Source organism: Chenopodium album, chromosome 6 (assembly GCF_948465745.1).
Source record: "Chenopodium album chromosome 6, dcCheAlbu1.1, whole genome shotgun sequence".
NCBI classification, from domain to species: domain Eukaryota; kingdom Viridiplantae; phylum Streptophyta; class Magnoliopsida; order Caryophyllales; family Amaranthaceae; genus Chenopodium; species Chenopodium album.
The window spans coordinates 4,909,852-4,934,872 of record NC_137839.1 but is presented as its reverse complement, the minus strand read 5'-3'; the positions used below and the strand labels follow the sequence as shown (position 1 = coordinate 4,934,872).

At 36.3% G+C, this 25,021-nt stretch overlaps 1 protein-coding gene across 1 annotated transcript; it reads right to left on the bottom strand.

Annotated features, from left to right (window-relative positions):
• Positions 1-457: 457 nt before the first annotated feature.
• On the bottom strand, positions 458-23,612 carry LOC145635670 (uncharacterized). Its single transcript, XM_081686996.1, has 20 exons — positions 22,467-23,612; positions 20,548-21,019; positions 20,024-20,111; positions 19,750-19,931; positions 19,447-19,583; positions 18,993-19,059; positions 16,627-16,789; positions 16,422-16,536; positions 12,913-12,988; positions 12,645-12,827; positions 11,989-12,143; positions 11,387-11,480; positions 4,742-4,946; positions 4,287-4,573; positions 4,072-4,193; positions 3,514-3,658; positions 3,338-3,430; positions 2,303-2,376; positions 1,635-1,688; positions 458-1,292 (listed from the first exon to the last, which is right to left on the bottom strand). The coding sequence occupies exons 1-20, from the start codon at positions 23,486-23,488 to the stop codon at positions 992-994; spliced, it is 4,035 nt and encodes a 1,344-aa protein (XP_081543122.1). The 5' UTR covers positions 23,489-23,612; the 3' UTR covers positions 458-991.
• Positions 23,613-25,021: the final 1,409 nt, after the last annotated feature.

Sequence of the window (25,021 nt, the reverse complement as noted above, 5' to 3'; positions counted from 1 at the left end):
TAATCTGAATGTGAAAGGCTTCATGCTGGCCGGGGAACGGACTGGGAACAAGTGAACAACTAGAAGTCAAACAATCTCAGATTTGGTAGCGACAAGGTGATGATTTATAACTTACGAAAATGATAAGTTTGATACATAATTAGAACAAAGCATTGCTATGGTTACTGCCGATGTTAATGTAATGTGATTTCTACCCACTAATCTAGATTTATAATGACTCATTTAATTAGTGATGAGCATGAATGGGTTAACGAGATTCCATTTTATACTTCGTATTATACTTTGTTAATTGTTTGTATCAATTTTGTCCAAATGTGTTGGATATTAAAGTAGTGATGTCAACTAACCTAACCTAGTTTAATAAAGTTTTTGGAATAGTACTCGAGATCCAAGATCTTTTTTTTTTTTTTTTGTAAGGAAAGATCTAAGATCAAATCTTGTTTAACTTATTTGTCATATCATCTTAAAGGATAAAGCTTAGAGTAATTACTTCTTCAAGTTCAATTTTCTCATCCAAATGAGGTTGAGAAGACGAGAAATTCTGTTTATTGAGGTGATACATTATGATTTAATGTGCATTTTGCCTTTGACCTGAACTTAATTGTTAGTAATAAAGGCAAAATGCACATTAATATCATAGAAGTTTCTCACCATTCAGATTAAGTGAAATTTAAAATTTTAAGCTAATTTTTTTTTTTTTTTTTTTTTCACCCAAGTTAATACTTCAATTTCAATTAAATTTAAAATATTATCAAGTCAGTAATTTGACTTTTTGATCCAATACCCTTTTTTGATCCAATACCGTTAATTTATGTCTACAGACTTGTATCAACAAAATTTTGCAAAAATACTCTAGTGGAGAGTATTAATTTTTTTTGCTATATATAAAATAAATAAATAAATAAATACATAAATTGTTACTTAAATTAATCTAGAGTTTAGCTTAGGCCACTAAACTTTTATAATTAAGTGTTGCCCAACTTCTTAGTGTTCAGTCCGAGAAAGGCTGTGAATCCATGCACAAATGGACCAGTTTTCTTTGATACTGCCCATATAGCTCATACGCGGCAATGACTTCTTCATTTTCCAAACTAAGCTCAGGCAAGATTGGAAGCTGGTCTTTACTGGATGATTCAGTCCCTTGTTCTGTGTCCTCCATATTAGCAATAATATCGGTATGAATTTCACGACAAGTAACAACGAACATGGCTGCTGTGTCTGGTTGTTGGGCTTCACGAAGAGCAGTTAAAGCTTCTCGAAATGCACCAGCAGCAACATACAAAATCAGAGCCCTGAAATGAACATAGCTGCGTATTAGCTCATGTAGTTGTAGGCAGGACACTATGAGAAAGATAAGATGTTTCCTGCATTTGGAGTTAGTTGTCACAAGGTCCCAACCTCTGGTCGTCATGATTAAGAAAAGGAAAAGATTTTAACAATAAATTCCCACTTTACATAATCGGTTTTTTTTTTTTTTTTTTTTTTTTTTTTTTTTTTTTTTTTTTTTTGGGTTCCTCCTTATCACAAAATCCAACAAGACAAAGTAAAATATTCCATTATAAGCCATAACTACTTTAAGAAAAGTGATGACTTTTTCCAGACAATATACGATAAGAAGAAAACCATTGCCATACCTCCAGAGATTGTGCTCTGTGTGAAGCACATGGTCAGCCCATCTTTGCAATACCCTAGTGTATCACAGAAAAGAAACAAGCAAGTGAGCATTTGTATGTAGTAAGATTTGGAAAACTTTCTTAGGCAACAACTAAAATAAAGAAGACAGTGAGTCAGTGAACTGCCAATTTTTATATATACTGCAAATGCTAGGTGATAAATGAGTCATGAGAGCTACTTTTCAGAAGAAAAAAAATTGAACTCAATCTACAATATGTCCATAGATAAGATAATAAGATACTATATCTCTACTGGAGCGAGAGGGGAGGGGTGTTTGGGGGGGGGGGGGGGGGGGGTAATCTAGTCAAACCAACACTGGTTATACAGATTATAGTTTCAGGCATTTTCTTGTCATGGTATGATGGTATAATAAATCTGTGATGTTATGACTCATCATTCCAGCTCAAGTATGGTAATAATATAGATACTTTTCTACTCCTATATACATGTATAAGTATTCTAATTGTGTGTCACGCACTCACGGCCCAATCAAATCTTTGAACAATTGTGTCTGCAAATCTTCAGAATTAGAAACATTCAAATCAAACTTAGATCCATATTTGAATCTGACACTTGAATCTGAGTCTGAGCATCATAGAATAATCATGTGATATGAGAAGAGACAGACCTTGAGTAATCTGAACCCTTTAAATGTGTTGCAGCCAAAGTTGCAGCATCAGTCCAGCATCCAGCATCTTGTAGCTGCAGTGAAGGATAAGATAAACTTCAGTGTAACAAATAATTAAATCAGTATTTCTACACCACATTGCGCCTTACAGTGTAGCTCGAGAGGATTCCCAAATTAATATCAAAACTGGTCTTACACTCCAACAGGTACAAAAAAACATTCTCAATTCAAAATGATCACAAAATGGAAAAAACTTTAAATCTTGAGTTTGAGGCATTTCTTATGGGATTAAGGATTTGATTGAGTGATTGAGTTTGAGGCATTTCTTGACATTTCTTCATTTAGACAATATATAGAGATTATAAGCTGAGAAAATGATGAGAAAACGGAGAATTTCCTGGCAAAGCACCAAAATCCCACATGAGTCATAACATAATCTTCCAATTTGGCTTAGATTTTTAGTTGATCATCACACAAATTTTAGAAGCAACGCATTATATTTCTCTGAACCAAAACTTAATAACAGCCACAGAGCACAAACAGTATTGCAATAAGCTACACTCGAGCAGCACTTGTCTCCTCTTGATTTAATGCACTTAGTATACTAGAGGTAAAATTGTTTTTGCATAAGTCCTATTGGAAATGCAGCAACAGAAGTCTATTTCATGTATTTCTGAAGCACTGCAAAATAACAGTGATAAATTGGTAATTATATTTTTAACTGCTGCACAGTAATATCATCATGGTCTCATGGGCCGCAGCCACACAGCATAGAACAGTCAGACAACCTGAGAGTCATATAGAAGCCTACAGGAACGAATATGAGGAAGCACAGCAATAAGTGGTCCTCCTACTTCCCCCATCCCACTTTTCTTGACTGAGTTTGGTTCAAATTAATTTGGGTTTATAGATGAGGAAAAAGGGACAGCATTGCATATATGAGAAAGCAGACATTATGTGCACAGGCTACAGCCATACACAGTTTTATTCCTTTTTACCCTTCTATAGCTACCCTAAGAAGGGGAGAAAATTGACCTGTGAACAAGCTTCTTGATGCCTTCCAACAGCACAAAGAAGATGAGTGCCAGACAATGATTTATCTGTCCTTACCATATTAGCTGCAACAACCTAGATAAAGGTGACAATGATTAGAGTACACATAGACCCATAGGAAACATACAGTTTAATTCAATGCGAGTCTGTTGCAATACCTTAACAGCAAGTTCAAGAAGAGACTTTGACACAGCAGAAGCAAGGGCAACTGCACGCAGCGCGTTTGCATAAAAGTAATTGCTTTCAGGGGAAGTGGATAGTAATAAACTGACTGCAGCTTCTAAATTTCCAACTGAGACAAGACTGTCCATAATACCAAAGAGATTAGAATAGATGTATGCATTATCATTGGCTTAAACCAAGTTAAATGTATCAACAAGGTACAATTGGTAGCCAGGAACGTGGTTTGAACAGTACTATATATGAAAAAAGAGAGATAGCTGGGGTAGACAGTGACAGTTGAAATTATGAAATTTCTGAAAACATAGTTGTAAGCTAGGAGCCTGAGTACTTTTCTTTTAAGTGTCTTCTCTTTTAAGAAAAAATTACAAAGCTATCACAAAGGCTTCTACAGTGCCCAAAACATTAGATCTGCCCATTAAATCTGGACTAGCTAACAGTTATTGTGTTTTGAACAACTGAGAGCTACCTTATTTAATATTTTTGATTTGTAAATAATAATAAATCTAATAAAATTAGAAACAGCAAAGACTTACTCATGTACACGGTTTTGGATAGCATCTTCTCCATTCAGTTTCTCATGCCAAAGTATTCGTTCGTTAGCAGTCTCCCACAATTCTTCTTGCTCAAAGGCCATTAATCTAAGCTGGCCTTGACTCTACAGCAAAATGAATCCAGATTACAAACATAAACTTTTTAAATAAAACAACCTCCTATAATAGTGGTAGTGCACAATATACATATGATTTACCAGTGATTCTCTTCTCTCTGACCCAGGCAATGAATTACCACCCGATTTTATTTCAGTCAGAAGGGCTGCTTCATCAACCTGTGGAGCTGGATCTGGCATAGACTTTCTCTGAGGCAGCTTAATCGGTGACTTGTTTATAAGATGGTTAAGTGCACGAGGAAGCTGTAGCCAAAAAAGTGCCTCAGATGATTCACCAAAGATCATTGCAGCAAAGGCAAGCCTCACAGCAGAACCTTTATACATTATCTTTGCATATAGTCTTGCCCTCTCGTCATCAAGAATGCACCCTATAATAAGAAAAATGAAGTTATGAATAGTCTCGTCAAAAAAAAAAAAAAAAAAAAAAAAAAAAAAGAAGCCATGAATAAACTACATTCACGCATGATTAAAAATTGTTGACAAGCCTACTTAAAACTAAAAACTGTATAGTAGCGACTGAATATATATAGAAGCACCTTCTTGACGATAGGGTTCCAACACTTTGAGAAGCATTTCTGGGATCGCAACATCACCAATAGGTGGAGTGTCAATAATGTAACTGCGGAGATCACCTGCTGATTTTGGAGTTCCTGGGATATGGTGTGGCCTTTTATCAATCATTATACTGCTTGTGTTAAACCAAGAAGGTTTCACACCCAGTTGCAAAATCATTCGCAATGCCTGAAGAGAGAATAATTAAATGAGTACATAAAATTGTTTGGATGCACTTCCATCTTCGTCATTAATGTATTACAATAAATGTCAATCTAGATTCACGGTCACTATCTTGGAAAAAGCTTGGCACTACTAGATTGAGCACTCAAACACTCAAACTAATATGAAAGACAAAATAATTTCCAGACTCTAGCTACACATTGTATAGTTCATATGTAGTGTAGTGCACTCACTGTATTTGTAGAAAGCTTTTCATAAAACAGGAGAAACTTTGCTACTATCACTTTAGATATAAGTAGCAGAGTGGCTTTGTTGCCACATCCACTAAGATTCAGCCCTATATCCCACTTCATTTTGTCCTCCCACCACCTTATTCCCTAAAAACACCTACTACCTCTGTTAAATATTAGTTGCAACTTTGGGGTATTATTAGTAGATATAAAATATTCCAAAGTTGTAATTAATATTTAAAAGAGGTAGTATATTTTGGAAAACGAGATTAGCGATGCATCTTATATGCTAAAAAATGCTAAGTACGGGATTAAAATAGGTCACAAAGCCTAAGTGTTGGGATGTTGGATGGTGCAAGGGGGCGTGTGGCATGTGGCATGTGCACAAGACATGTGCACCAAGGACAAGGCATACTTGGTTCCGGGCACTATTTATGACTCCTAAGGACCGTGCCCTTAAGACAGGATGATTAAGGATGAATGAGATGGTTCCACGCATTATTTATGACTCTCAAGGCCTTTTGGGAACCCATGGAAGTACTCGGATGCATAATCTCACCGGGTGAAAAAATGATATACGGAAGCCAAATATGAAGGCTATAATACACGAAATCGGAGAAATTTAGGAGGTGTCGGGACCCGGTGTCGGAAATTCACGGAACACTATGGGATGGACCAGGGTCATATAATATTGTTTCGACCCATATATGACCATTATTCGCCTACGTAAAGGCCCCGTAAAAGCTTATAGACAATGCAAGAGGCGTGTACGAAAACGGGTTATATTGGATGCTTAAAGACAAATTGGATGGTTCCACCCACCCAACTGGACTCCCGGAGAGTATTAGGGTCTATAGGTAGCTTTTCGACAATTTTTGTTTTCGGGTAAAAAAAAGTAAAAAATTGGCAAAATTAAAGGCTATAATACACGTTTTTGGCCAATTTCAGAGGTTTCGGGACCCGATGTCGAAAAGTCTTGAGATACTAGGTGATACATCTCGGGGTCATATAATGCCGTTTGGAACCATATATGATCATTATATGTTGTCATAAATGTCCGTGGTAGACTTGAGTTTATAAAATTGGTGTAAGTTGTAGAGAGGTAAATTGATCGTTTAAAGGCAAATTAGATGGTTGCGCCCACCCAATTAGACTCCCGGAGGTTATTAGGGACCATGGTAAACATCTCGGCAATTTTTAGTTCCTGGTCAAATATAGTGGAAAATTGTCCAAATTTGAAGGCTAATCCACGCTTTTTGAGGTTTTGGAGGTTTCGGGACCCGATGTCGAAAAAGTCTTGAAATACTTGGGGATAAATCTCGGGGTTATATAGTGTCGTTTGGAACCATAAATGACCATTATATCTTGTCATAAATGTCCGTGGTAGGCTTGAGTTTTAGAAATCGGTGTAAGTTGTAAACAGGTAAATTTACCATTTAAAGGCATATTAAAAGGTTGTATCTATCTAAATGGACTCCCGGGGTGTATTAGGATCCATGGTAAGCATCTGGGCAATATTTAGTTTCAGATCAAAAAAGTGAAAAATTGTCCAAAATTGAAGGCTAAAAAAGTGGAAAATTGTATTAAGATCCATGATTTCAGGTCAAATTTGAAAAAAATTTCAAAAAATGAACAGAATGTGTGGGGTGACTCTTGGGTCATATAAGGTAATTTGAAACTATAAGACACTGATATCGATGTCTATATAGATGTCTATAGAGTATCAAGAATGAGTTCTGACTCTATTTTGAAATTCATGAAATTTTGAAAGATGATGAAGTCATATAAGTGTAATAATGTTACGTGACTTGACTATAATGATGTCATATGAATATGTTGAAGTGATGTTACTTGACTATAATGATGTCATTAAAATGATGTGACTTGACTATAATGATATCATATTATGTAATTATATTTATAATGATGTGATATCATAATATGATGTGACTTGACAATAATGATGTCATAAAAGTATAATTATGTTATATAAGTGATGTAATATAGGTAAATTGATGTCATATATCCATAATAGTGATGTGATTTGACAATAATAATGGAAAAAAATACATGATATGATGTGATGATTGATTTGACAATAGTAACTATGGATAATCATATTACTATTCACATATGTGATGTGATGGGTTGATTGATAGATTTGAACAAACTATTCATCATGTTTGTAATGTAAGTATCATATCTTATCTCATGAAAACAATCAATTACTTCATTCCATCATCACCAGCAACACAAACTAAGGGTGAGCATAAGAGGGAAGTGGAACCGATGTACCGGTTCTCGGAAATTGGGAACCGAATCGGATAGGGGTGAAAGAAATTCGGTGTAAAACCAAACCGAACCGAATAAGGAATGTGGTTCGGTTTTTTGGGATGGTGGTTTGGTTTCGGTGTAAAAAAATATGAAATTCGGTTTTCAGTTCGGTTTCGGTTCGGGAAAATGAAAAACCGAACAAAACCGAACCAAACCGAATTAGAGGCCCAACCCTACATAACCCCTGGCCCAAAACTAAAGTACCCTAGGTATATAAAGCTAAAAAAGAAACCCTAATCACTCTCAGCCTCCCTCTCTCTCTTTCCACCCTTTCTCTCTCCTTTCCTCTTCTCCTCTTTCCCGGATTCCGCCCAATTGCCCATTCTCTCTCCTCTTCTTCGCTTTCATTGTCTCATTCTCCTCTTTTCTTTTCGTTTTTCTTGTCTCTCCTCGCAACCATTAACGAAAACATCGAGGTTTTGATTAATAAAATTCGAATTCGCTTCACCATTAACGAACACCATCAACTAAATGAAAGGTTTTGATTTCGAACACCATCAACTAAAGGTTTTTCATGTCAAATTCGACTATGAAAACTCTAGATTTAAAGTTTTCATGGTCGAATTTGACCATTAAAAACCCAAATTCGACGTTTTTTCGGTGGAATGTGAGGTTTGTCCTCTTTTTCTTTCTTTTAATTTGGTTTGTGTTTTTTTTTTCTACTAATTTTTGTCCAATTTTTTTTGATATTTCGGTGATTTTTATTCCAATTTTTAGTTCAATGAAATTAGGGTTTTATCTTAAATTTTTCGAAATTATAGCAATTCGATATTATAGTAATTATGTCTAGGAATGTTTGCGAATCTGGGTTAAAACTTGTTTAATTATGTTTGTATAAATGGGTTTGGCTTGGTTCGGTTTTAATTGGTGTGTTTTGGTTTGGATTTTTTTTGCAAAATTTAATGTTTATGATGTTTGATATGAAAATTCGGTGTGGTTCGGTTTTTTTTAAGAAAACCGAAATTTAGGTGGTTTGGTTTGGTTCGGTTTCAAAGCTAAAGTGGTGCGGTGTGGTTTGCAAAATCAAGAAACCGAATTATGGTGGTTCGGTTTCGGTTTGGGCAAAAAACCAAACGGAAAACCGAGCTTTCACCCCTAGAATCGGATCTACAGTGTTAACAAAAAGCTGGTTGGTCACTAATTTACAATGTTTACAGCTCGCAAATAAAACAAACTAATAGTATTTGTCTAACAAATTTAATACACATATTTATGATTGTAATTTTGATATTTATTATTTATAAAATAAGTTAGAATTGATGAATAATTTGAAGTTAAGTGATACTTTTATAAGACCCTCTCCAATGGTGAGACTCAAGTGAGTATTTTTAGGAGAGAGAGAGTATTTTTTGCAATGTATACCAATAAGTTGGTATCTAAACTTAAAGTTTAGATACTCAACTTTGAGTCTCATTTGAGACAAAAGTGTAAGACTGTAAGGCCCTTGTCAATATTATAATATATTTTGTAATTTGTTTAAGTTTTACTTTTTTTTTTTTAATCTTATAATATTTGATATTAAATAAGAAATGGATTTGGCGGGCCATAAATTGAAAGTGACATTTGTATATTTTTAGAAAGTCTCGCCATTGTGAAATTAGATTTCACATGAGTTGCTAAATTGAGAATTGGATGAGTTGCTAAATTGAGAATTGGAGGTAAAAAAAACAACTCATTTTGTATTTCAATACTCAAACTTGAGTCTCATCATTGGAGATAGTCTAAGGTTACAGGGCACCCTACAGTGACCGAAACCTGTTGTTCTCCATTTTGTTACCCGGAATCGGAACTTCTTGTATAGGTTCTGGTTTCGGTTCTGATTCAAGGTACCCTGATTTTTTGCTTACCCTTAACACAAACCGTCCCCCCATCACATCATCCTTTTCTGGGGGCAATCACCACATTCTCGATCCCAATCTCGAACCTCGAAAAAAGCACAATAATAGTATTGGAATATTGGATGCAATAAGTGTCAAAAACCCACTCCCTATTATTCCCAACCTTTTCCCCATCTTCAAGGCTCTTTCAGCAAATTTTCCTATTTTTCCAATTACCGCCTTTTTCCCCGTATTTCCCTTTTTGGGGCCCACAAAAATAAAAGTGGAAAAATGTAGTTTGATACCTATTCTTTGGATTCCACCCAAAAAAAATTGTTATCATCACATATTCACATTTTCACAAGTTTTGACCCATTATTGTCTTACTCTGAGTTGGGTGTTCACTAGATTTTTACAAGGGGTACAATAAAAAGCTCTATAGGGGAAGGTGGACAACTCAATGTTGAATATAAAGCTATAATATAGTTATTCAACTTTGAGGCCTTCTCACCTCATGTAGGTAGTGTGAATTGCCAGAAATGCACACAAAAATCTCACTGGGGCAAGGCGGAAAATATGACGGTGTCATAGCTTCGAGGCTAGGAATGTTAACCTGGCCATATGATTGGAACGACGCGAACGCGACGTCGAATCTATGAACTCGATATCGTTCGTCTTGCCTTCGATTAATCGTCTAACCGTTGACATTGTATTTTATGTTAGTTTAGAGTGTTGTCAACTATATTTCTGGTAATGTCTTTTGTTGTTGAAGGACTCATAGTTCGGGATTCACTCGGCGAAGCAGTGATACAACATGACAAATATCCGTTGATAGAGAACCTGTGTGAGTTTAGGGATTTCGGCCAATTTGGGGTCGGGAAACCTTAGCGAACTAATGGAACACCGTCTGTTGTCCTATTCAATCGTCTACATAGGGTATCCGTGGCCAATGAGGAAGTAGTGTTTAAAAACAGCTGATTCGAACTATAATCAGATACGGCGAGAACAAGAAGCGTGAGTAGTCCAATTCTAGGTTGTATGCTCGGATTTCTTGACATAGTGGTACAGAACACATGTGAGTGGTAATTGGTTTTTTTAATTGGCGGGCTCCATGCTTGTGCATCGAACCGCATGCAAATAAACCTCTAATGAAAAATTGAAAGAAGACAAAACACCTCCCATGGGACTAGAGCATAAACCTATCTTAAACCATTTAAATATATATATATATTTGAACATCAATGATTCGTCAACAAATAACTCTGATACCATAAGAGAAGTATGCTATGTGTTACTCGGACACGGCAAAATTGTCGTCATACCTCGGATCCGGGTATGAAATCCGTTCCGGATACTCCACTTGGCTCTCGGGTACGGCAATGTCATTTTGAAAAGGATATTCGTGGTAAGACGAAAGAGAAAACACATAATTGAAGCTCCTTGTATACTTTTCTGGCGAGGGTTGCGCGAGCAGATCTTTCGGTCTTTTGGCCAAATAAAAAGTTTTTTATTTTATATAAAAGGGGTAGGTTGGATACAACTGGATACTTTTAACCTTGAATTTGACCTTTTGATCTGACCCCACAACTTCTTTAACCCCTCTACACAATCTATCCCACGTGACCCACCTCTTTTCCCACCTCTTTTATATTTTATTTATTTTTAACAGCCTTTTCCCACTTAAAATTATTTAATTACTGCTCACATACAGTACAAGTTTACTACTACACTTCACGCGGTAAAAGATAATCTGGCTTCCCCAATTCCCAATTCCCCAATTCCCACACTACTAATTACGGAGTATCCATTTTCTTTAAAAAAAATTATTTCCATATGCCCATATCCGTAACCGTGTCCCAAGTTAAGACGGTGTCCCCGTGTCCTAAATTTTTGAAAATGACGTATCGGACACTCGGATCCGTACCAATATTGAATACCTGTACCCGTGTCAATGTAACATAGAGTATGCTTACTGATTTAACTAGAAGAAACAAAAGCCCGGGAATTAAAAAAAAAAAAATACATATATATATATGAAATATAATAAAACATCATCATAATTTACCAGGGCATGTGGTGTAGGAAGTAAGATGGGAGCACACAGAGGCATTGGCCGAAACTTCTCCCTAATTGACCCATGTGTAGATCTTTGGTCATTTCTGCAAGAGGAAAAGAAAGATTGAGGGGGGAGAACATCAATTATTTTGGGAATAATCAAAGTGAAATTATATTAATGTAGATGATGTTATAAATACAGCAAAATCTATAGCTTGGTAGGGTTTCAGCAATATCAGTCAACAAACTCTTTACTTGAGCAACAGTTAAAAAAAATGACCTACTCAAGGTAAAGGAAAGAAGAGTCCAAAGTAATGCAAATGATCAAAGAGTTCATGTCAAAAACTATTTAAGAAAAGTAATGAGCAGACTGTAAATTACGTAACATATGTATATAAAAGAAAGTTTGCCAAAAGTTTATTTAAACAAAAGGTAGCAGAGAGTTATGACAGGATTCAAAGTGAAGTTCATGCGAGGGTGCAAAAAGAACCTTACACCAAACGGATTATGATAAACAAATAGTAATTTGAGTAAGCTTACCATCTTATAGACTTTATAATTTAAAAGGAGCTCAAGTGGAAAGTATCAAACTAAACATAGAAAGAAACATACACAGTAACCTCAACAAGTCGAAAACTACTATCAGCTCCAGCAATACACAAGCCTAGTGGATCACTGTTGTTTGTTCGCAGCCAGTCAAGTTCCAATACAAGTGTTCCCGGAAATTGGGGTTGAGCAATGGAATTTGCTAATGGATCTGGCAAGTCCTGAAAATTCAACAAAGCTAATAGTTCAGTTACAGCACAGTAAGAAGAAAACACATGAATATTTTTTTAAAATATTTTCTTATCTTTGGTGTAACATGTAAAAGCAATTATAATCTTGCAATCACCAAGTGCAGCAAGAGGTACCAAAAAAAATTTGTTAAAAAGATCATAACAATTCCTAAAATTTACAATGGGACTTTAAAGACATGAGTTGTATACTTCACACATGAATTGATAATAATAACCAATTTATTAGAAAAAATTTACAATTCTTAAAAAATATATGATTAGGATCTTGATTTTCAAATTTAAGAAGATGGCGTAGGTTTGAACTTCAAAGTAAGTAGAAGCTGAACATAAATTGCTCACCACTTATCCCTTATTTCCTAATAAAGTTAGCCATAAACATTGTTGCATTGAAAGACCTTCAAATGAAACAAAAAGAGCAATACTCTCGGAGATAATATCTGTTTTCCAGTGAGTTGCCTCAGCTACACTTACAAGGTCGTATACAGCAAATGTGTTATCATAAAATAGTACAGCGACACGCCCTCGACTTCGATCTCCAGCAACGACAGGTGAAAATTTAATCCTCCTTATTCCTTCTCTATGAGTATTGAATGAGGAAGAGTGCCCAGTTGTCACGTCCCACCAACGTATGTTACCAGATCTGTCCCCCATAACCTAACAGAAAAAAAAGGTATCCATTCATAATAGTAAAATGTTTGCTTCTAAAATCATTATAGCTTGGAATATGTGTTGAATATACCACATGAGGAAGTCGGTATGCCATGGCTGTGATCAACCCATCAGATGAAACAAAGGAAGAAGAAGGCCACTTTGGTCTGACGACAAACACACCACTCATGAGAATTAAAATATCAAATACAAGATATAACAATCTAAGGCATATAAGCCAACACTTCAGTAGCAAAAAAGTTAAAATAACAGTTAAGTAATGCAATATGTTCCATTACTTGGAGCAGACATGGAAGCATAGATTTCTAACTGTGTTAAACTAGACAAGACAAAGAGAATTGAGAAGCAAGAGAACACCACAATTTCACATATCAAACCTTGAGGGACTGCATTTTTTATATATACATTTATGCATCCATGATTACTTGATTAGTAAGTTATGCTAAATATATAGTTATTATGGTGTTGCACAAAGTTTGTCATTATCAGAACCATCTCTTTTACTTCAAACCAACAATAATGCAACATTATATAACTGAATGAAACTAAACTCATGTTCGGGACTTAGTAGGCATCTTTATAGGTGTCTTATGGTTCCAAACCAAGTTATATTGACACCAGGAACCACCCCACACATTCAGTTCATTTTTTGAAAAAAAATCAAAATTGACCCGAAAACGTGGATAATAGCCTTCAATTTTGGACAATTTTTTACTTTTTTTTACCCGAAAACAAATATAGCCGAGATGCTTCCCATAGACTCAAATACACTACGGGAGTCCAATTGGGCGGGTAGAACCATCCACTATGCCTTAAAACAGTCAATTTACCAGTTTACAACTTTCGCCAATTTCATCAACTTAAGGCCACCACAATTATGACAATGTACAATGATCATATATGGTTCCGAACGTCATTATATGACCTCGGGATGTACTCCCTAGTATCTCGAGATTTTTTTACACTGGGTCCCAAAACCTCCCAAATTGCTCTGTTTTTGTGTATTATAGGCTTATAGCCTTCAATTTTAGACAATTTTGGACTTATCCAGCGAAAAGGAAAGAGGTCGAGGTGTTACCCATGGAAAGTGGTCGGAACCGTCCGCTTTGCCTTAAACTATTGTTTTGTACACATCTCTTGTATTAGCTATGGGCTTCCCCGACTCCCGAGGCCTTTATATAACCGAATAAGGGCCGTATATGGGCTTAAACAACATTATATGACCCATGGATGCATCCCATATTGTTCTGTGAATTTTTTCACCGGGTCCTAAAAGATTCAAAATTGCTCCAATTTTGTGTATTATAGCCTTTAAATTTGGCGTCCGTAGATCATTTTTCCACCCGACAAAATTATGCATCCAAGTCCTTCCTGGGGTTCTTAAATGACCTTGAGATTCCTACTTAAGGCCCCAAACCATCTCATTCTTGCCTTGTTCCATCCTTAATCACCATGTCTTAAGTAAGGCAAGGTTATTTGACATCATGTTAGATAAAGTTGGCAAGTTGCTAGTCAAATTTGTTAGATAAATATTAATGTATTGTTTAGAAAGAAGATATGTTAAGTAGCTAAGTAAGATTCACACATTCTCCCCTCCCACAAATAACAAACCATAAAATAATAGAATCGCAACTGAAATAAGTGGTTTTTTTATTCAGGTCATGGGCATGATCCACTCTAGAGTCATGAAAGCTAGTTAGGATCCACTCTAGAGTCATGAAATCCAGTTAGGATCCACGGTAGAGTCATGAAAGCCAGTTAGGATCCCACCATAGCCAACATTATCCACTCTAGAGTCATGAACGCCAATTAGGATCCCATCACACTCAAGGACTCAAGGTTTGCGTAGTGCAAGATATAGTGACACAAACAACCTTACCTGAAGATTACTAGCAGAGGCATGTACAAATGTGCTATAGACTGCAGGCTATTTTCCGCTTTCTTTATTGCTGCTCTCTTCGCCTTTAAAAGATTGGCTCATATGCTAAATATGGATGTCCTAAAAATTGCTTCATACCTTAGCTGGTACATTTTCCCACTTGCAACCCCACATACTCTTTCTCTCTCTCTCCCTCTCTTCTCATCAATAATTGTGCCCTCCCATGTGAACCAATCTGCACTAGCTTCTGAGGTTTGGGGTAATCTTGTAGCGACAGAAAGAGTATTCATCTAGAATTAACAATCAGAACATTGCACTAGCTATCCTCATATCTGTAACCACAAGCTATTTTGGTCCCTAATCCACCTACTCAGTGTCACACAATACACAACTCAGAACATTTCATCAGTACTCAACTGTCAAAGCTGCAATAATACACTGTGAATGTATTATTGTATTCTTGTAGTGCACAAAGAGGGTCCATTCTAAAGAAAGCTTGTAACGTATGGCTTCTTATGGGTGTTGTGAAATGAAGCGCAACTCACGTATATTATACTTGAAGTCTTGAAGTATGTCAGCAAATAAGTCCTGGCAAAGGTTGGTTGACCAACTTCTAGAAATGTTAAGATCCTCTTATGATCTTACCATAATGCTCCCAAATGTTTTTTCACAAAGGACAAAAGTTTAGAATGATCTAGAATGCTCTAAGTTTCTGACTCACGAGAGTAGTAAGATGGGATCATGCAAGATTTTCACAAATGATCCAGCAATTACTAGTAAACTTTAGAAGCTAGAATGGGGCTAAATGAAATTTGGGGCCGTGCAACCCAACATATAGTCAATCCAAAAGATTTTCCAAGTCCAAATGGATCAGCACATATGAGAGGCTAAGAAAATTTATAAAATGAAAACGCTAAGCATAATGCTCTTCTAGCCAGAATCTTTCTCATGAATTCTCAAAACTCTGTTCCTCATTGTTGAAAGTCATAGGTACTCTTCTAAGGGAGACCTATCAATCACTCATATCATTTGAGATCCACCCGTCAGCCTTTATCCTACAAAACCTATTTGTTTCGTCACAAGCCCAAATCTGACTTAATACTTGTTTCTCTTTATTAGATACTGATGATATAGTGATATTTCTTGCTTGCTTCCTATATCGTTCTGCTTTGATGAAATTACAAAGTAATTTAATTATTGGAGCAGCAGGAAATTCACTATTATCTCGGAACGAAAGGCCCAGCCCCACGGAATAAAAATTCCCAGAGGATATCACAGTTGGAACACATAACATCCTAGCTAGATTTTCTCTAGAAGGAAGATAGAACATTAATTCTCATATCAAGATCATCAAATTCAGTATGCTGTAAGTCGTGTTTTACAAGATGAAACCCTCAAATTCCTATGAACCTAATGCTAAATTAAAATTCCCCAAGATTGTGTCATAGCTTGGTAGAAGGATAGGCTAAAGCCAATCTCTCATACATGGTCTTCTTAGTCAGCAATAGAAAGTGAAATAAGCCACTAAATATTATGTGACTAGAACAAAACTTAGAGTCAATGATCATCAACCACAAATAACAACACCAAATATGGTAACATTATTATAAACCAAAGAAAAAGAGGAGTCTCAAATCAGACAACAAAGTTCAAAATCAATCAGATACAATTTCTGAACAGCATCGAAAAATAATATTTACCTGAAATCTTTTATCCTACGGCCTTGGACCTCAAATACTCCAAGGGCGCCATTGACAAGTGCAAAAGCAAAACTCTCAGAGCTCTCATCCTGAGATCCCTCAGAACTCCCTGGCTCTGCAAATCAGAGCAGATTTCATGAGCAAATAGCCATTAGCAGTGCATATATATTATCTTTATCTTAAATATTATGGAAATGAAGCTTACTAGATTCTTCTGAAGTATCATTTGACGGAGATGATGTCCCCGTCTGCGTGCCAACAATGCGGTCTTTCAATGATATTGAGGATTGCCTGGTTGGTGCAGCTGGTCGAGGAACTGTTGGAAGAGTCCACTCCAGTACTGTAAATGGAAGTGCTAGAGATCTAAGCTAAAATTAAAGAAATAGAGATGATAAGAATATAGACCAAATAACACCAAAATTATAGAAATGTCTGAGAAAATTAGGAATACAAAATCTGTACAGCAGAATGAATGACACACATTTAACATATTTAAAGGCATTAACTAGATCATTTTGACAAATAAACAAAGAAAAGGATCTCGAGGAATAAATTGTACCAAAATCATTTTGAAGGTCAAGAGAGTGCTAGCATTTCGAAAAGAAACACTAGACATCTTGACATGCTTCCCTTCATTCTACTAACTCTCTCCTATATACCTTGCCAATCTTCAGATTAAATTTTGTAAAAAAAAAAAAAATTTACTCTTTCACTTCCATATCAAATTTATACTACAAAAACTTAGCCAGCTTGCAATCCATAAATATATATGCCTCCCTGTCTCCCCATACTTACTCACACAAACTTACAAAAAAGTTCATATAACTCCACTCGATTTAAAGAATTGTCAATTTGTGTGGTATTTTATAATTCCAGAGCACCATGAAAAACAAACAAACTCTAGGCTCTGGTGAGGTTTTCACACAAAGAATCCAACGCCCGTAACTCCTCATCCTATAAAGAGCATGTGAACTACAGTTAAATAGCTGTGTCAAAAATGACGCAGACAAACAGCAGCATAGGGCCAGCATTAAATTTCTTGGGCAAAGCCATTAAAGCAAAGCTCACATTTACTTCATTTGTATCTGAAATATAATTTCTACTTTGGTGCCGTGTTATTAGTAATTCTTTTTTTTGTTCCTAAAGTTACAACTTTATTCACTATAGTGCTTCGCAACAAAGAGTCAAGTTTAACTAATTTCCTTTCCTACGATTTTTGTTTAATGTGTTGACTAAGCTCCAACAAAAGCAATATACAAGCTTCCTTTTTTTATTATTTAATTTTTGGTTAATTTTATAAATATGTCAAGTTATATCCTCTTTTCTAAGGTTTTAAAACAGATGTGGAGAAAGATAAAAGGAAAGAATTAATTTTTGGAAGCTTGGACAGGTTAAAGTGTGAACTTTTAGATGAATGCCAGTTGATGAACACCATAAAGGCACATGACTCAATTGCTTAAATGAAACTCTTATCAAAGGGTACTAACGTAAACAAATGTTTAAATGTCAGGACTCCAAAAAGGAATTAGTGAACACAAGGCACCAAAGTGAAATAATACCAAAGCTTCATAGCTTCATTTAGGACCTTGTACCAAAAGCTGGTATAGGCTTCTAATGAGCATTTTCTTTACTTCTCTCAAAACCTTTGTTTGGCCAAGTTTCTATCTCTCACTCCTAGGAACTGCTCTAGGAGCCTGGACAAGCACATACTTATTGGCATAGGGATAAAGAACACGTCAACCTAAATATTTGCAAGTCTTGACAGTTTTGGACACTAAACGACTAAACGTTACTAAATCCACACATTTTAATTCTTTAATTATACCGTAAACTGTTTCCTCCTTTTGTAAGGAGAAAAAACTGCTAACAATCATATAGACATATAGTTACAACTAGCTTAAAAATCAGTTCTGACATGATAAAATTAATCGGTATTTACTCATAATGTTAATGTACTCTGCAGAATTCCTGGGGTTTAGTTTGGTTTCAAACACTTGCAGGAATTTAGAGAAGAAGTGAGGTATCCAGTAAAGGGGTCACAGGCAGCAAACATGATGCTATGCTATGTTACTCGGACTCTTCATTTTACCTCAAGTACCCGTGTCGGACCCTTGACCCTCGGACATGGGTATGACACATGGACACTTCATTTCAGTTGAAAATCATAAAAAAAATTCACAAAATAGCCGAGTCGGACACTTGGATACGTACCCGTGTCAGACATGGGTACCCGAGTCCGAGTAACATAGATGCTATGATTGCTATTTACATTCATTAATTTTTCTACAGGCCCACCAACAATTATGTTCATATTCCACAAGTATAGAACTCATCCATGATCCTCAAAAGATTAATTTAAACTATGTAAATTAACTCGTCTAAAAGGCAATAAGAAATCCTGAAATATAGTTGCAAGCAATTAGGATCATACAACTCCACTAGTAAAGGCAAACAAAAACACTTTCAGGCGGAAAAGTAAAATTTAACAAAATATACATTTATCTTAGTTTCTAACATGCAGGATAATAAGAATCAAACTAGCCCAACATATATAAGAATTTAACAGCTGACCATAATTGGGTTCTTCGTCATCGCCCACACCTCTACAGGAGCATCACGAAATAGAAGTAGCAGATATCTGCAAAATTAAGCCAACGATTCAAATCAAATCATTAGCACATATTTCTTTTTCCTTTTTTTTTTTTTGGTTTTTTTTTTTGGGGGGGGGGGGACAGGGAGATTGAAATGCACTTGTCAAACAAAAGTACAAAAGCAACTTACTATTTTCAAGTTGTAAAGTACAAAAGCAACTTACTATTTTCAAAAGCAACGATTCAAATCAAATCATAATACTACAACTAACTAAGGTAGTCTTTATGCAACAAGAAATCAAATGCAATTCAAGCAATATTATGTTTGTTGTCCCTGCTTGTTCAGAGAGTATTTAAACCACAAAGGAAAAGAGTTGCACAAAAAAAGAGCAGATATCTACATAGCCAAGTCAGATTTGAGATTCAGTGTTAACCTTCCAGATGAAGATGCTCTGAGAGCTCGAATGGGTGCCCTTTCTGGCTTTTGAAGAACCCGAAATGCCCGATTAAAACCACTTCTAACACAGGTCACAACAAGCCTGTTAATGTAGCCTCCGGATTTTTCATTGGCCTGCAACCACCCAAATGCATTTTCTTTTCATTAAACAAAAATCCATGAGTGAGGACAATGATTATAAGCAGAGGCCTGCCACCTCATCTGACTAATCCAGACAGCAACAGGTATAAGCAAGGAAGTCCACAGCTTAATATATGAATATCATTATGCATTCTATTACCTGAGTGTAAGAAAATGACACCAACCGAGAATTTCCAAGCCATCTTAATCCCCTGACAATCCCATGGTGAACAGAAAAGGAAGTTGTAACTGCGTTGGCAGAAACATCAATGATCTCGATTGCACCGCTTTGGGTACCCAGAGCAATCAGAGGAACAGCCACAGCAGGATGATTACCACCACCTTCAGAGAAAACAAATGCAGAATTCAGTAATGCCAAAATATAAATAATATAATCCATTTTAAAGTAGAGAATAATCAGAAATGAAACTAACGGGCCAAAGTAGCTGTCAAAGAAGGGGATGGTACAGCAAGCGTAGTCACAGTTGAAGATATTAGATGGAGCTGTCCTACTAAGATTATCTGCATATTTCATTGTTATGTGAGTGCGTATATGAATCTATAATAAAATATTTATATCATGCATTACCAAACTACAATACTAAAAAAAAAAAAAAAAAAGAGAGAGAGAGAGAGAGAGAGAGAAATAGATAAGACCCAATTCAAGTAACTAGTAAACAATAGAGCAACCTGGAAATAAATCTACGGTTTCTGAACAACACAATTGAGCACATCCTTCTGCTTCATTCGCTGGACAAACCATCTACAGATTGATTTTTGCTTTTCAACAACCATCAATCACAAGATATAACTAATATTTAACTAATATTTGGCCAGTTACCAATAGGCTCAATTCTTGTATGAAACCAAAAGCTTATAAAGAAAAAAAAAATAATATAATACTATTATTAATTAACTCATCCGAGGAAAAAGAATAGTAAAAAAAAGTCTGACCAACCTTGAATAGTGTGTCTTCAGGATAGACAGTCAAATTAGATGAACGCTCTCTTCCCTTCGTACGTTCAGATCTTTGGCTTGTCAGAGATCCCTCAGAAGTGTCATTACCAGCACTCATATCTGAAATACGTGATCCATTTTCATTCACATGTTCTTTCAACTTTGACATATCTTTGGGAGTCACCTCAGGTCCTTCAGCAGTTAAGAGCCAGTTCCATACTTTTCCATCATCAGAAATAGAGATCAAATGAGTTTTTGAGGCAGGAAGTGACTCGTCACAAAAATCAAAAGGATTGTCAAAGTCCTCGTCACTAAAAGGAGTATGAGGCACATCAGAGTAAATTTTGCCAACATTTTGGAGAGCATAATCAGATTCACATACTACAGCAGCAAGAATGGAGGGAGAAGGAGCAGAGGAGCCAACAGAGGGCATCAACTCTTGTGTTGAACAAATCGTATATGCCTGTTCACCTCTGTGATGAAATATAAATTAGGATTCTTCCCAAATCATGAAATCACCCAAGAAAAAAAGAAGGATGTGAATACAACAAAGATGGCATGAATGAATCTGATATGTTTTTATCAAATTATGCTAGCTTAATCGGAAAAGGCTATCTTTAATCATTCACAGAAAACAAAAATTTCTATGTTTAAACTAACCAAAATTATCACTATGCAGAACACAGCCAAGTCATAACAATATCAATCGCAAAAGTCTTTCACTAGTTTACCCTTTACTAGAGCTCACATTAGCTTGAACTTGCTTCTGGTCAGTTAATTAACTTAATCTTCTGTAATCATTTTTCATATTACATTATTACCTACCAATTAGTTCCTGTATCTGTTCTCATAAATGAGTATGGTTTCCTAATAGTTGCTCACCTTTGATGCCACATCTACACTATGTGAGTCCTTCTACCGACCAAACCCAATTCTTCCCTCCTACAGTCCAATCCTATGTCTTATTTACTTTCTCCTGTGAACAAGCCATATACGATTAATTTAATAATCAATTATTGACTTGTGTAAAACTTTTGTCAAGAATGCCTAACATGGTTTCTGATCCTTGATCATCAATAAAACCAATAAGCATAACAAGTTATTCTATCCTATACTCCTTCCAACAAGAAATAGTCACATAGCCGCAATCGCTTATAATATAGGATAAGATATGATTGTACCATCTATTGAACAAAACATTATAGTATACAGAATAGGCACGTAATGTTCCTTGGGAGCCACTGGCTGCCTTAATAAGGCAATCTCTATGGCCTCAACTCCACCGAACAAGATTACATCGAAGCATAGACGAAATGTAGATATTCGACCTTAAAAATAAAATTCCATTGTCATTGGAAAGATCTCTAACCTTCCTTAAGAGTTATGAGTTATGACATGCATCAACTTTCCACTAGAACAATCTATTCCTCTCAAGCTAAAACCATTCAAAATAAAAGAAGACAATGTCCTTTTTTTTTTCACAATGTGAGACTCAAATGCAATTCCATATTCAACCTACATTGGCATTTGGCAATTTAAGAAGACAATGTTCTTTTTTTTTCGCACAAAACTTTCCAAGACAATCTATTCCCCAGCACATTCTCGATGCACATCAACCCAAAATTGACAACAAAATATGCTAAATTGCTAATGATGCTTCGTTTCTATTTTGAGGTTAGAATGCTAGTTTCACCAAATTACAGGTAACCTCCAAATTTGAAATTTCCCACATTGACAATATAACACTCCTATTCAAACAAAAAATTCTTCACACTCTATCCAAAGTATAACAATCATAATCATAATTTCACCTTGAATTACACCTAATATAAATTCCCAACCTAAACAATGAACAAACTACCAATCATGATCATATTAACAACAATATAGGAGCTTAAAAACAAGGTAAAGCTCACTCACTCTCGACGTCTCCAAGTGCTAAGCTTCCCATCAAGATGCACAGAGTACAACAATTCGCTATTCGGGTCAGGCAAGACATCAAGAAACTTCCCTCCCCGGGGCAAATTCGCGGCAAACAACGCCGTCTCATAATGCAAATCATACACCACAAGCTCCCTTGGAAACGACACAAACAATATATGCCGCCAACCGGGCGAAAACGCACATTTGGCCGGATAATTAGGGAAAATCGCCGATGTCGGAGAAGTATTAGCACTATTATTACCCCCACCACCACCATTACCACCCAAATCCTTCTCCAATTTCGCCAATTCCGACGAATCAGTCCGAATCTGAAGCTCATTCAAAACGACACCGTCTTCCGATTCTCCGGTAATTTTGACTGAAAGTAAGAATCCCTTCAACCCTAACACAACAAAGTGCCGAGAATCAAACGGATCACGGCGAATACAGGAGAGAAACTCCGAAACGGCGTCGTATTTGAAGAAGCATTTCCCAGTAGAAGATGAGAACAAACACAAAAGATGAGGTCCAGTAATGGCGGCAATTGCCCACGAATCAAGAGTAGATTTAACCCAGCAAATATCTTGAATACCCAGTTTCAGCGAGTTGTGATCTGAATCAAACCATAGAATCGGAGCTCGAGATTTGAAATCGAGAAGCGATAATCTCCCTTGACGATCACCGACAGCAAGAAGAAGGTGAGAAGAGGAGAGAGAATCGGATGAGAGGATGTCGAATTGGCGGAGAGAAAGTGGGGCCCAACGAACGGAGGTGACGAAAGGGGAGAGAGAAGGGGAGGAAGAAGAAGAGTAGGAGAGAGAAGAAGGTGGAGGAGGGAGAGGAATGACGGAGAGAAGTTGCATGGATCGAGTGTCGATGAGAGAGACTGAGCTGCCGGAGGCGAAGGCGAGGAGGCCGGAGGAGGTGACGTCGGAGGCGCCGCCATTGTTGCGGCCTGGTGGACCTGGAAGCATTGACTCCCATGGTTTTGCGTCGGAAGATGGTGAGATCGACGCCATTGTTGGTTCAATCAAGGAAATGATGAAGAAGGTGTGTTAGAATTTAGAAAGATGTAATAACATAACTGTGGTTATGTTGGGAGTTTGGACTTGAAGCGCGGGAGATACGAAAGGGCTTGTTCGACAAAACTGGCTTGTGCTTCGGACAATAAGTTCCTATACTCGTAGAATTTTATCAAGTAGCTTTGACATGCTCACGGGTTTTTTGGTTTGGTATTTACGGGTCGGACATTTAATTTCATCTCCAAGTGGTGTCATAGATGGAAGATTTAGCCTTGTGATCTCAAGGTAATAAATAAGGTGGTGAATGACTGAATTCCTCACCATAGTGATCAACTATCATCGAGGTCTTGCTTGTCTGCTTGGGACTATAAATCGAATATCAAGTTTTGGTTTTTGTGAGTACTGTAAACCAACTAACATTGCTAGTGAATAACACCGTCAGCACATCTTACATGTTAAGTTAGCCTAGCTACACATGTCAACTCTTGAGAGTGAAGGGAATCTACCAACACAAGGTTGCACTCAAGCAAATGTAATTGGTGGAACACGAATGTGTGAACTCAAAGTCACAAGGTAAATTCCCCACCAACTCCACCAAGTTATCGCTAATACTATTTTGTCACGAACTAATATATACATGGCATTACTCATAACTTAATCAATTAATTAGCTTACAAAGTTACAAATGAACAAATAAGTACCCCCATAAGCCATACCCTTAAATAGGGTAAGGTCCAAACCTATTGCCATTCCCTACTTACACGATAACTTTTCAAAATAAAAAATACAATTACTATTACTACTTAACCAATAATTATTCGAGCGAGATTATGTAATGCTCAATTCCACATTGGTTGATGAAGCTTTTCCCCTCAACGAACTCTTAACATATTGGCGTATAATGTTTGATAATAACATCTTGTTAAAAGACCAACGCCAAGATTCAGATCCATAAGTGTTCCTATGAGACTTAGTACGCACCATACGATCCAACACATATGCACTTCGCAAAAATAGGCAGCAACCGGCAACCACAACACATCAAAATAATACAATGTTATTACCTTCAAATTGGTATGGGCACAAGGAATTGGAAGTTCATAGTACTCACATTGTGAGTATCTTGGTAACTGCAACAAACATGAATAATAATATTTCTTCTCTAATTAATAAATTTCTTAGAAATTCAACTAACATCACTTTTACACCATTTCAAAATATTATTTAAACACCCCAAAAACTAGATAAAGTTTAACCATAATTACCTGTATTTCAAGCCTTTCCAGCAGTGGAAATGCTTTGAGAAGACGAGGAAGGGCTGGAACTATATTGCCATCATCTGACCTTATGTAAATGCGTAAACACAACACCGTGTGAAATATTTTGTAAGAAGGTAGTTCATGGAACTGAAAAGAAAAGGAAATTGTAAACTACTCGACATATTAACTAATATTCCCTCCGTCCCTTAATCGTAAATGCTATGAGTATGAATCTAATTAAGGGATAGAGGGAGTAGCATACAAATTTTTA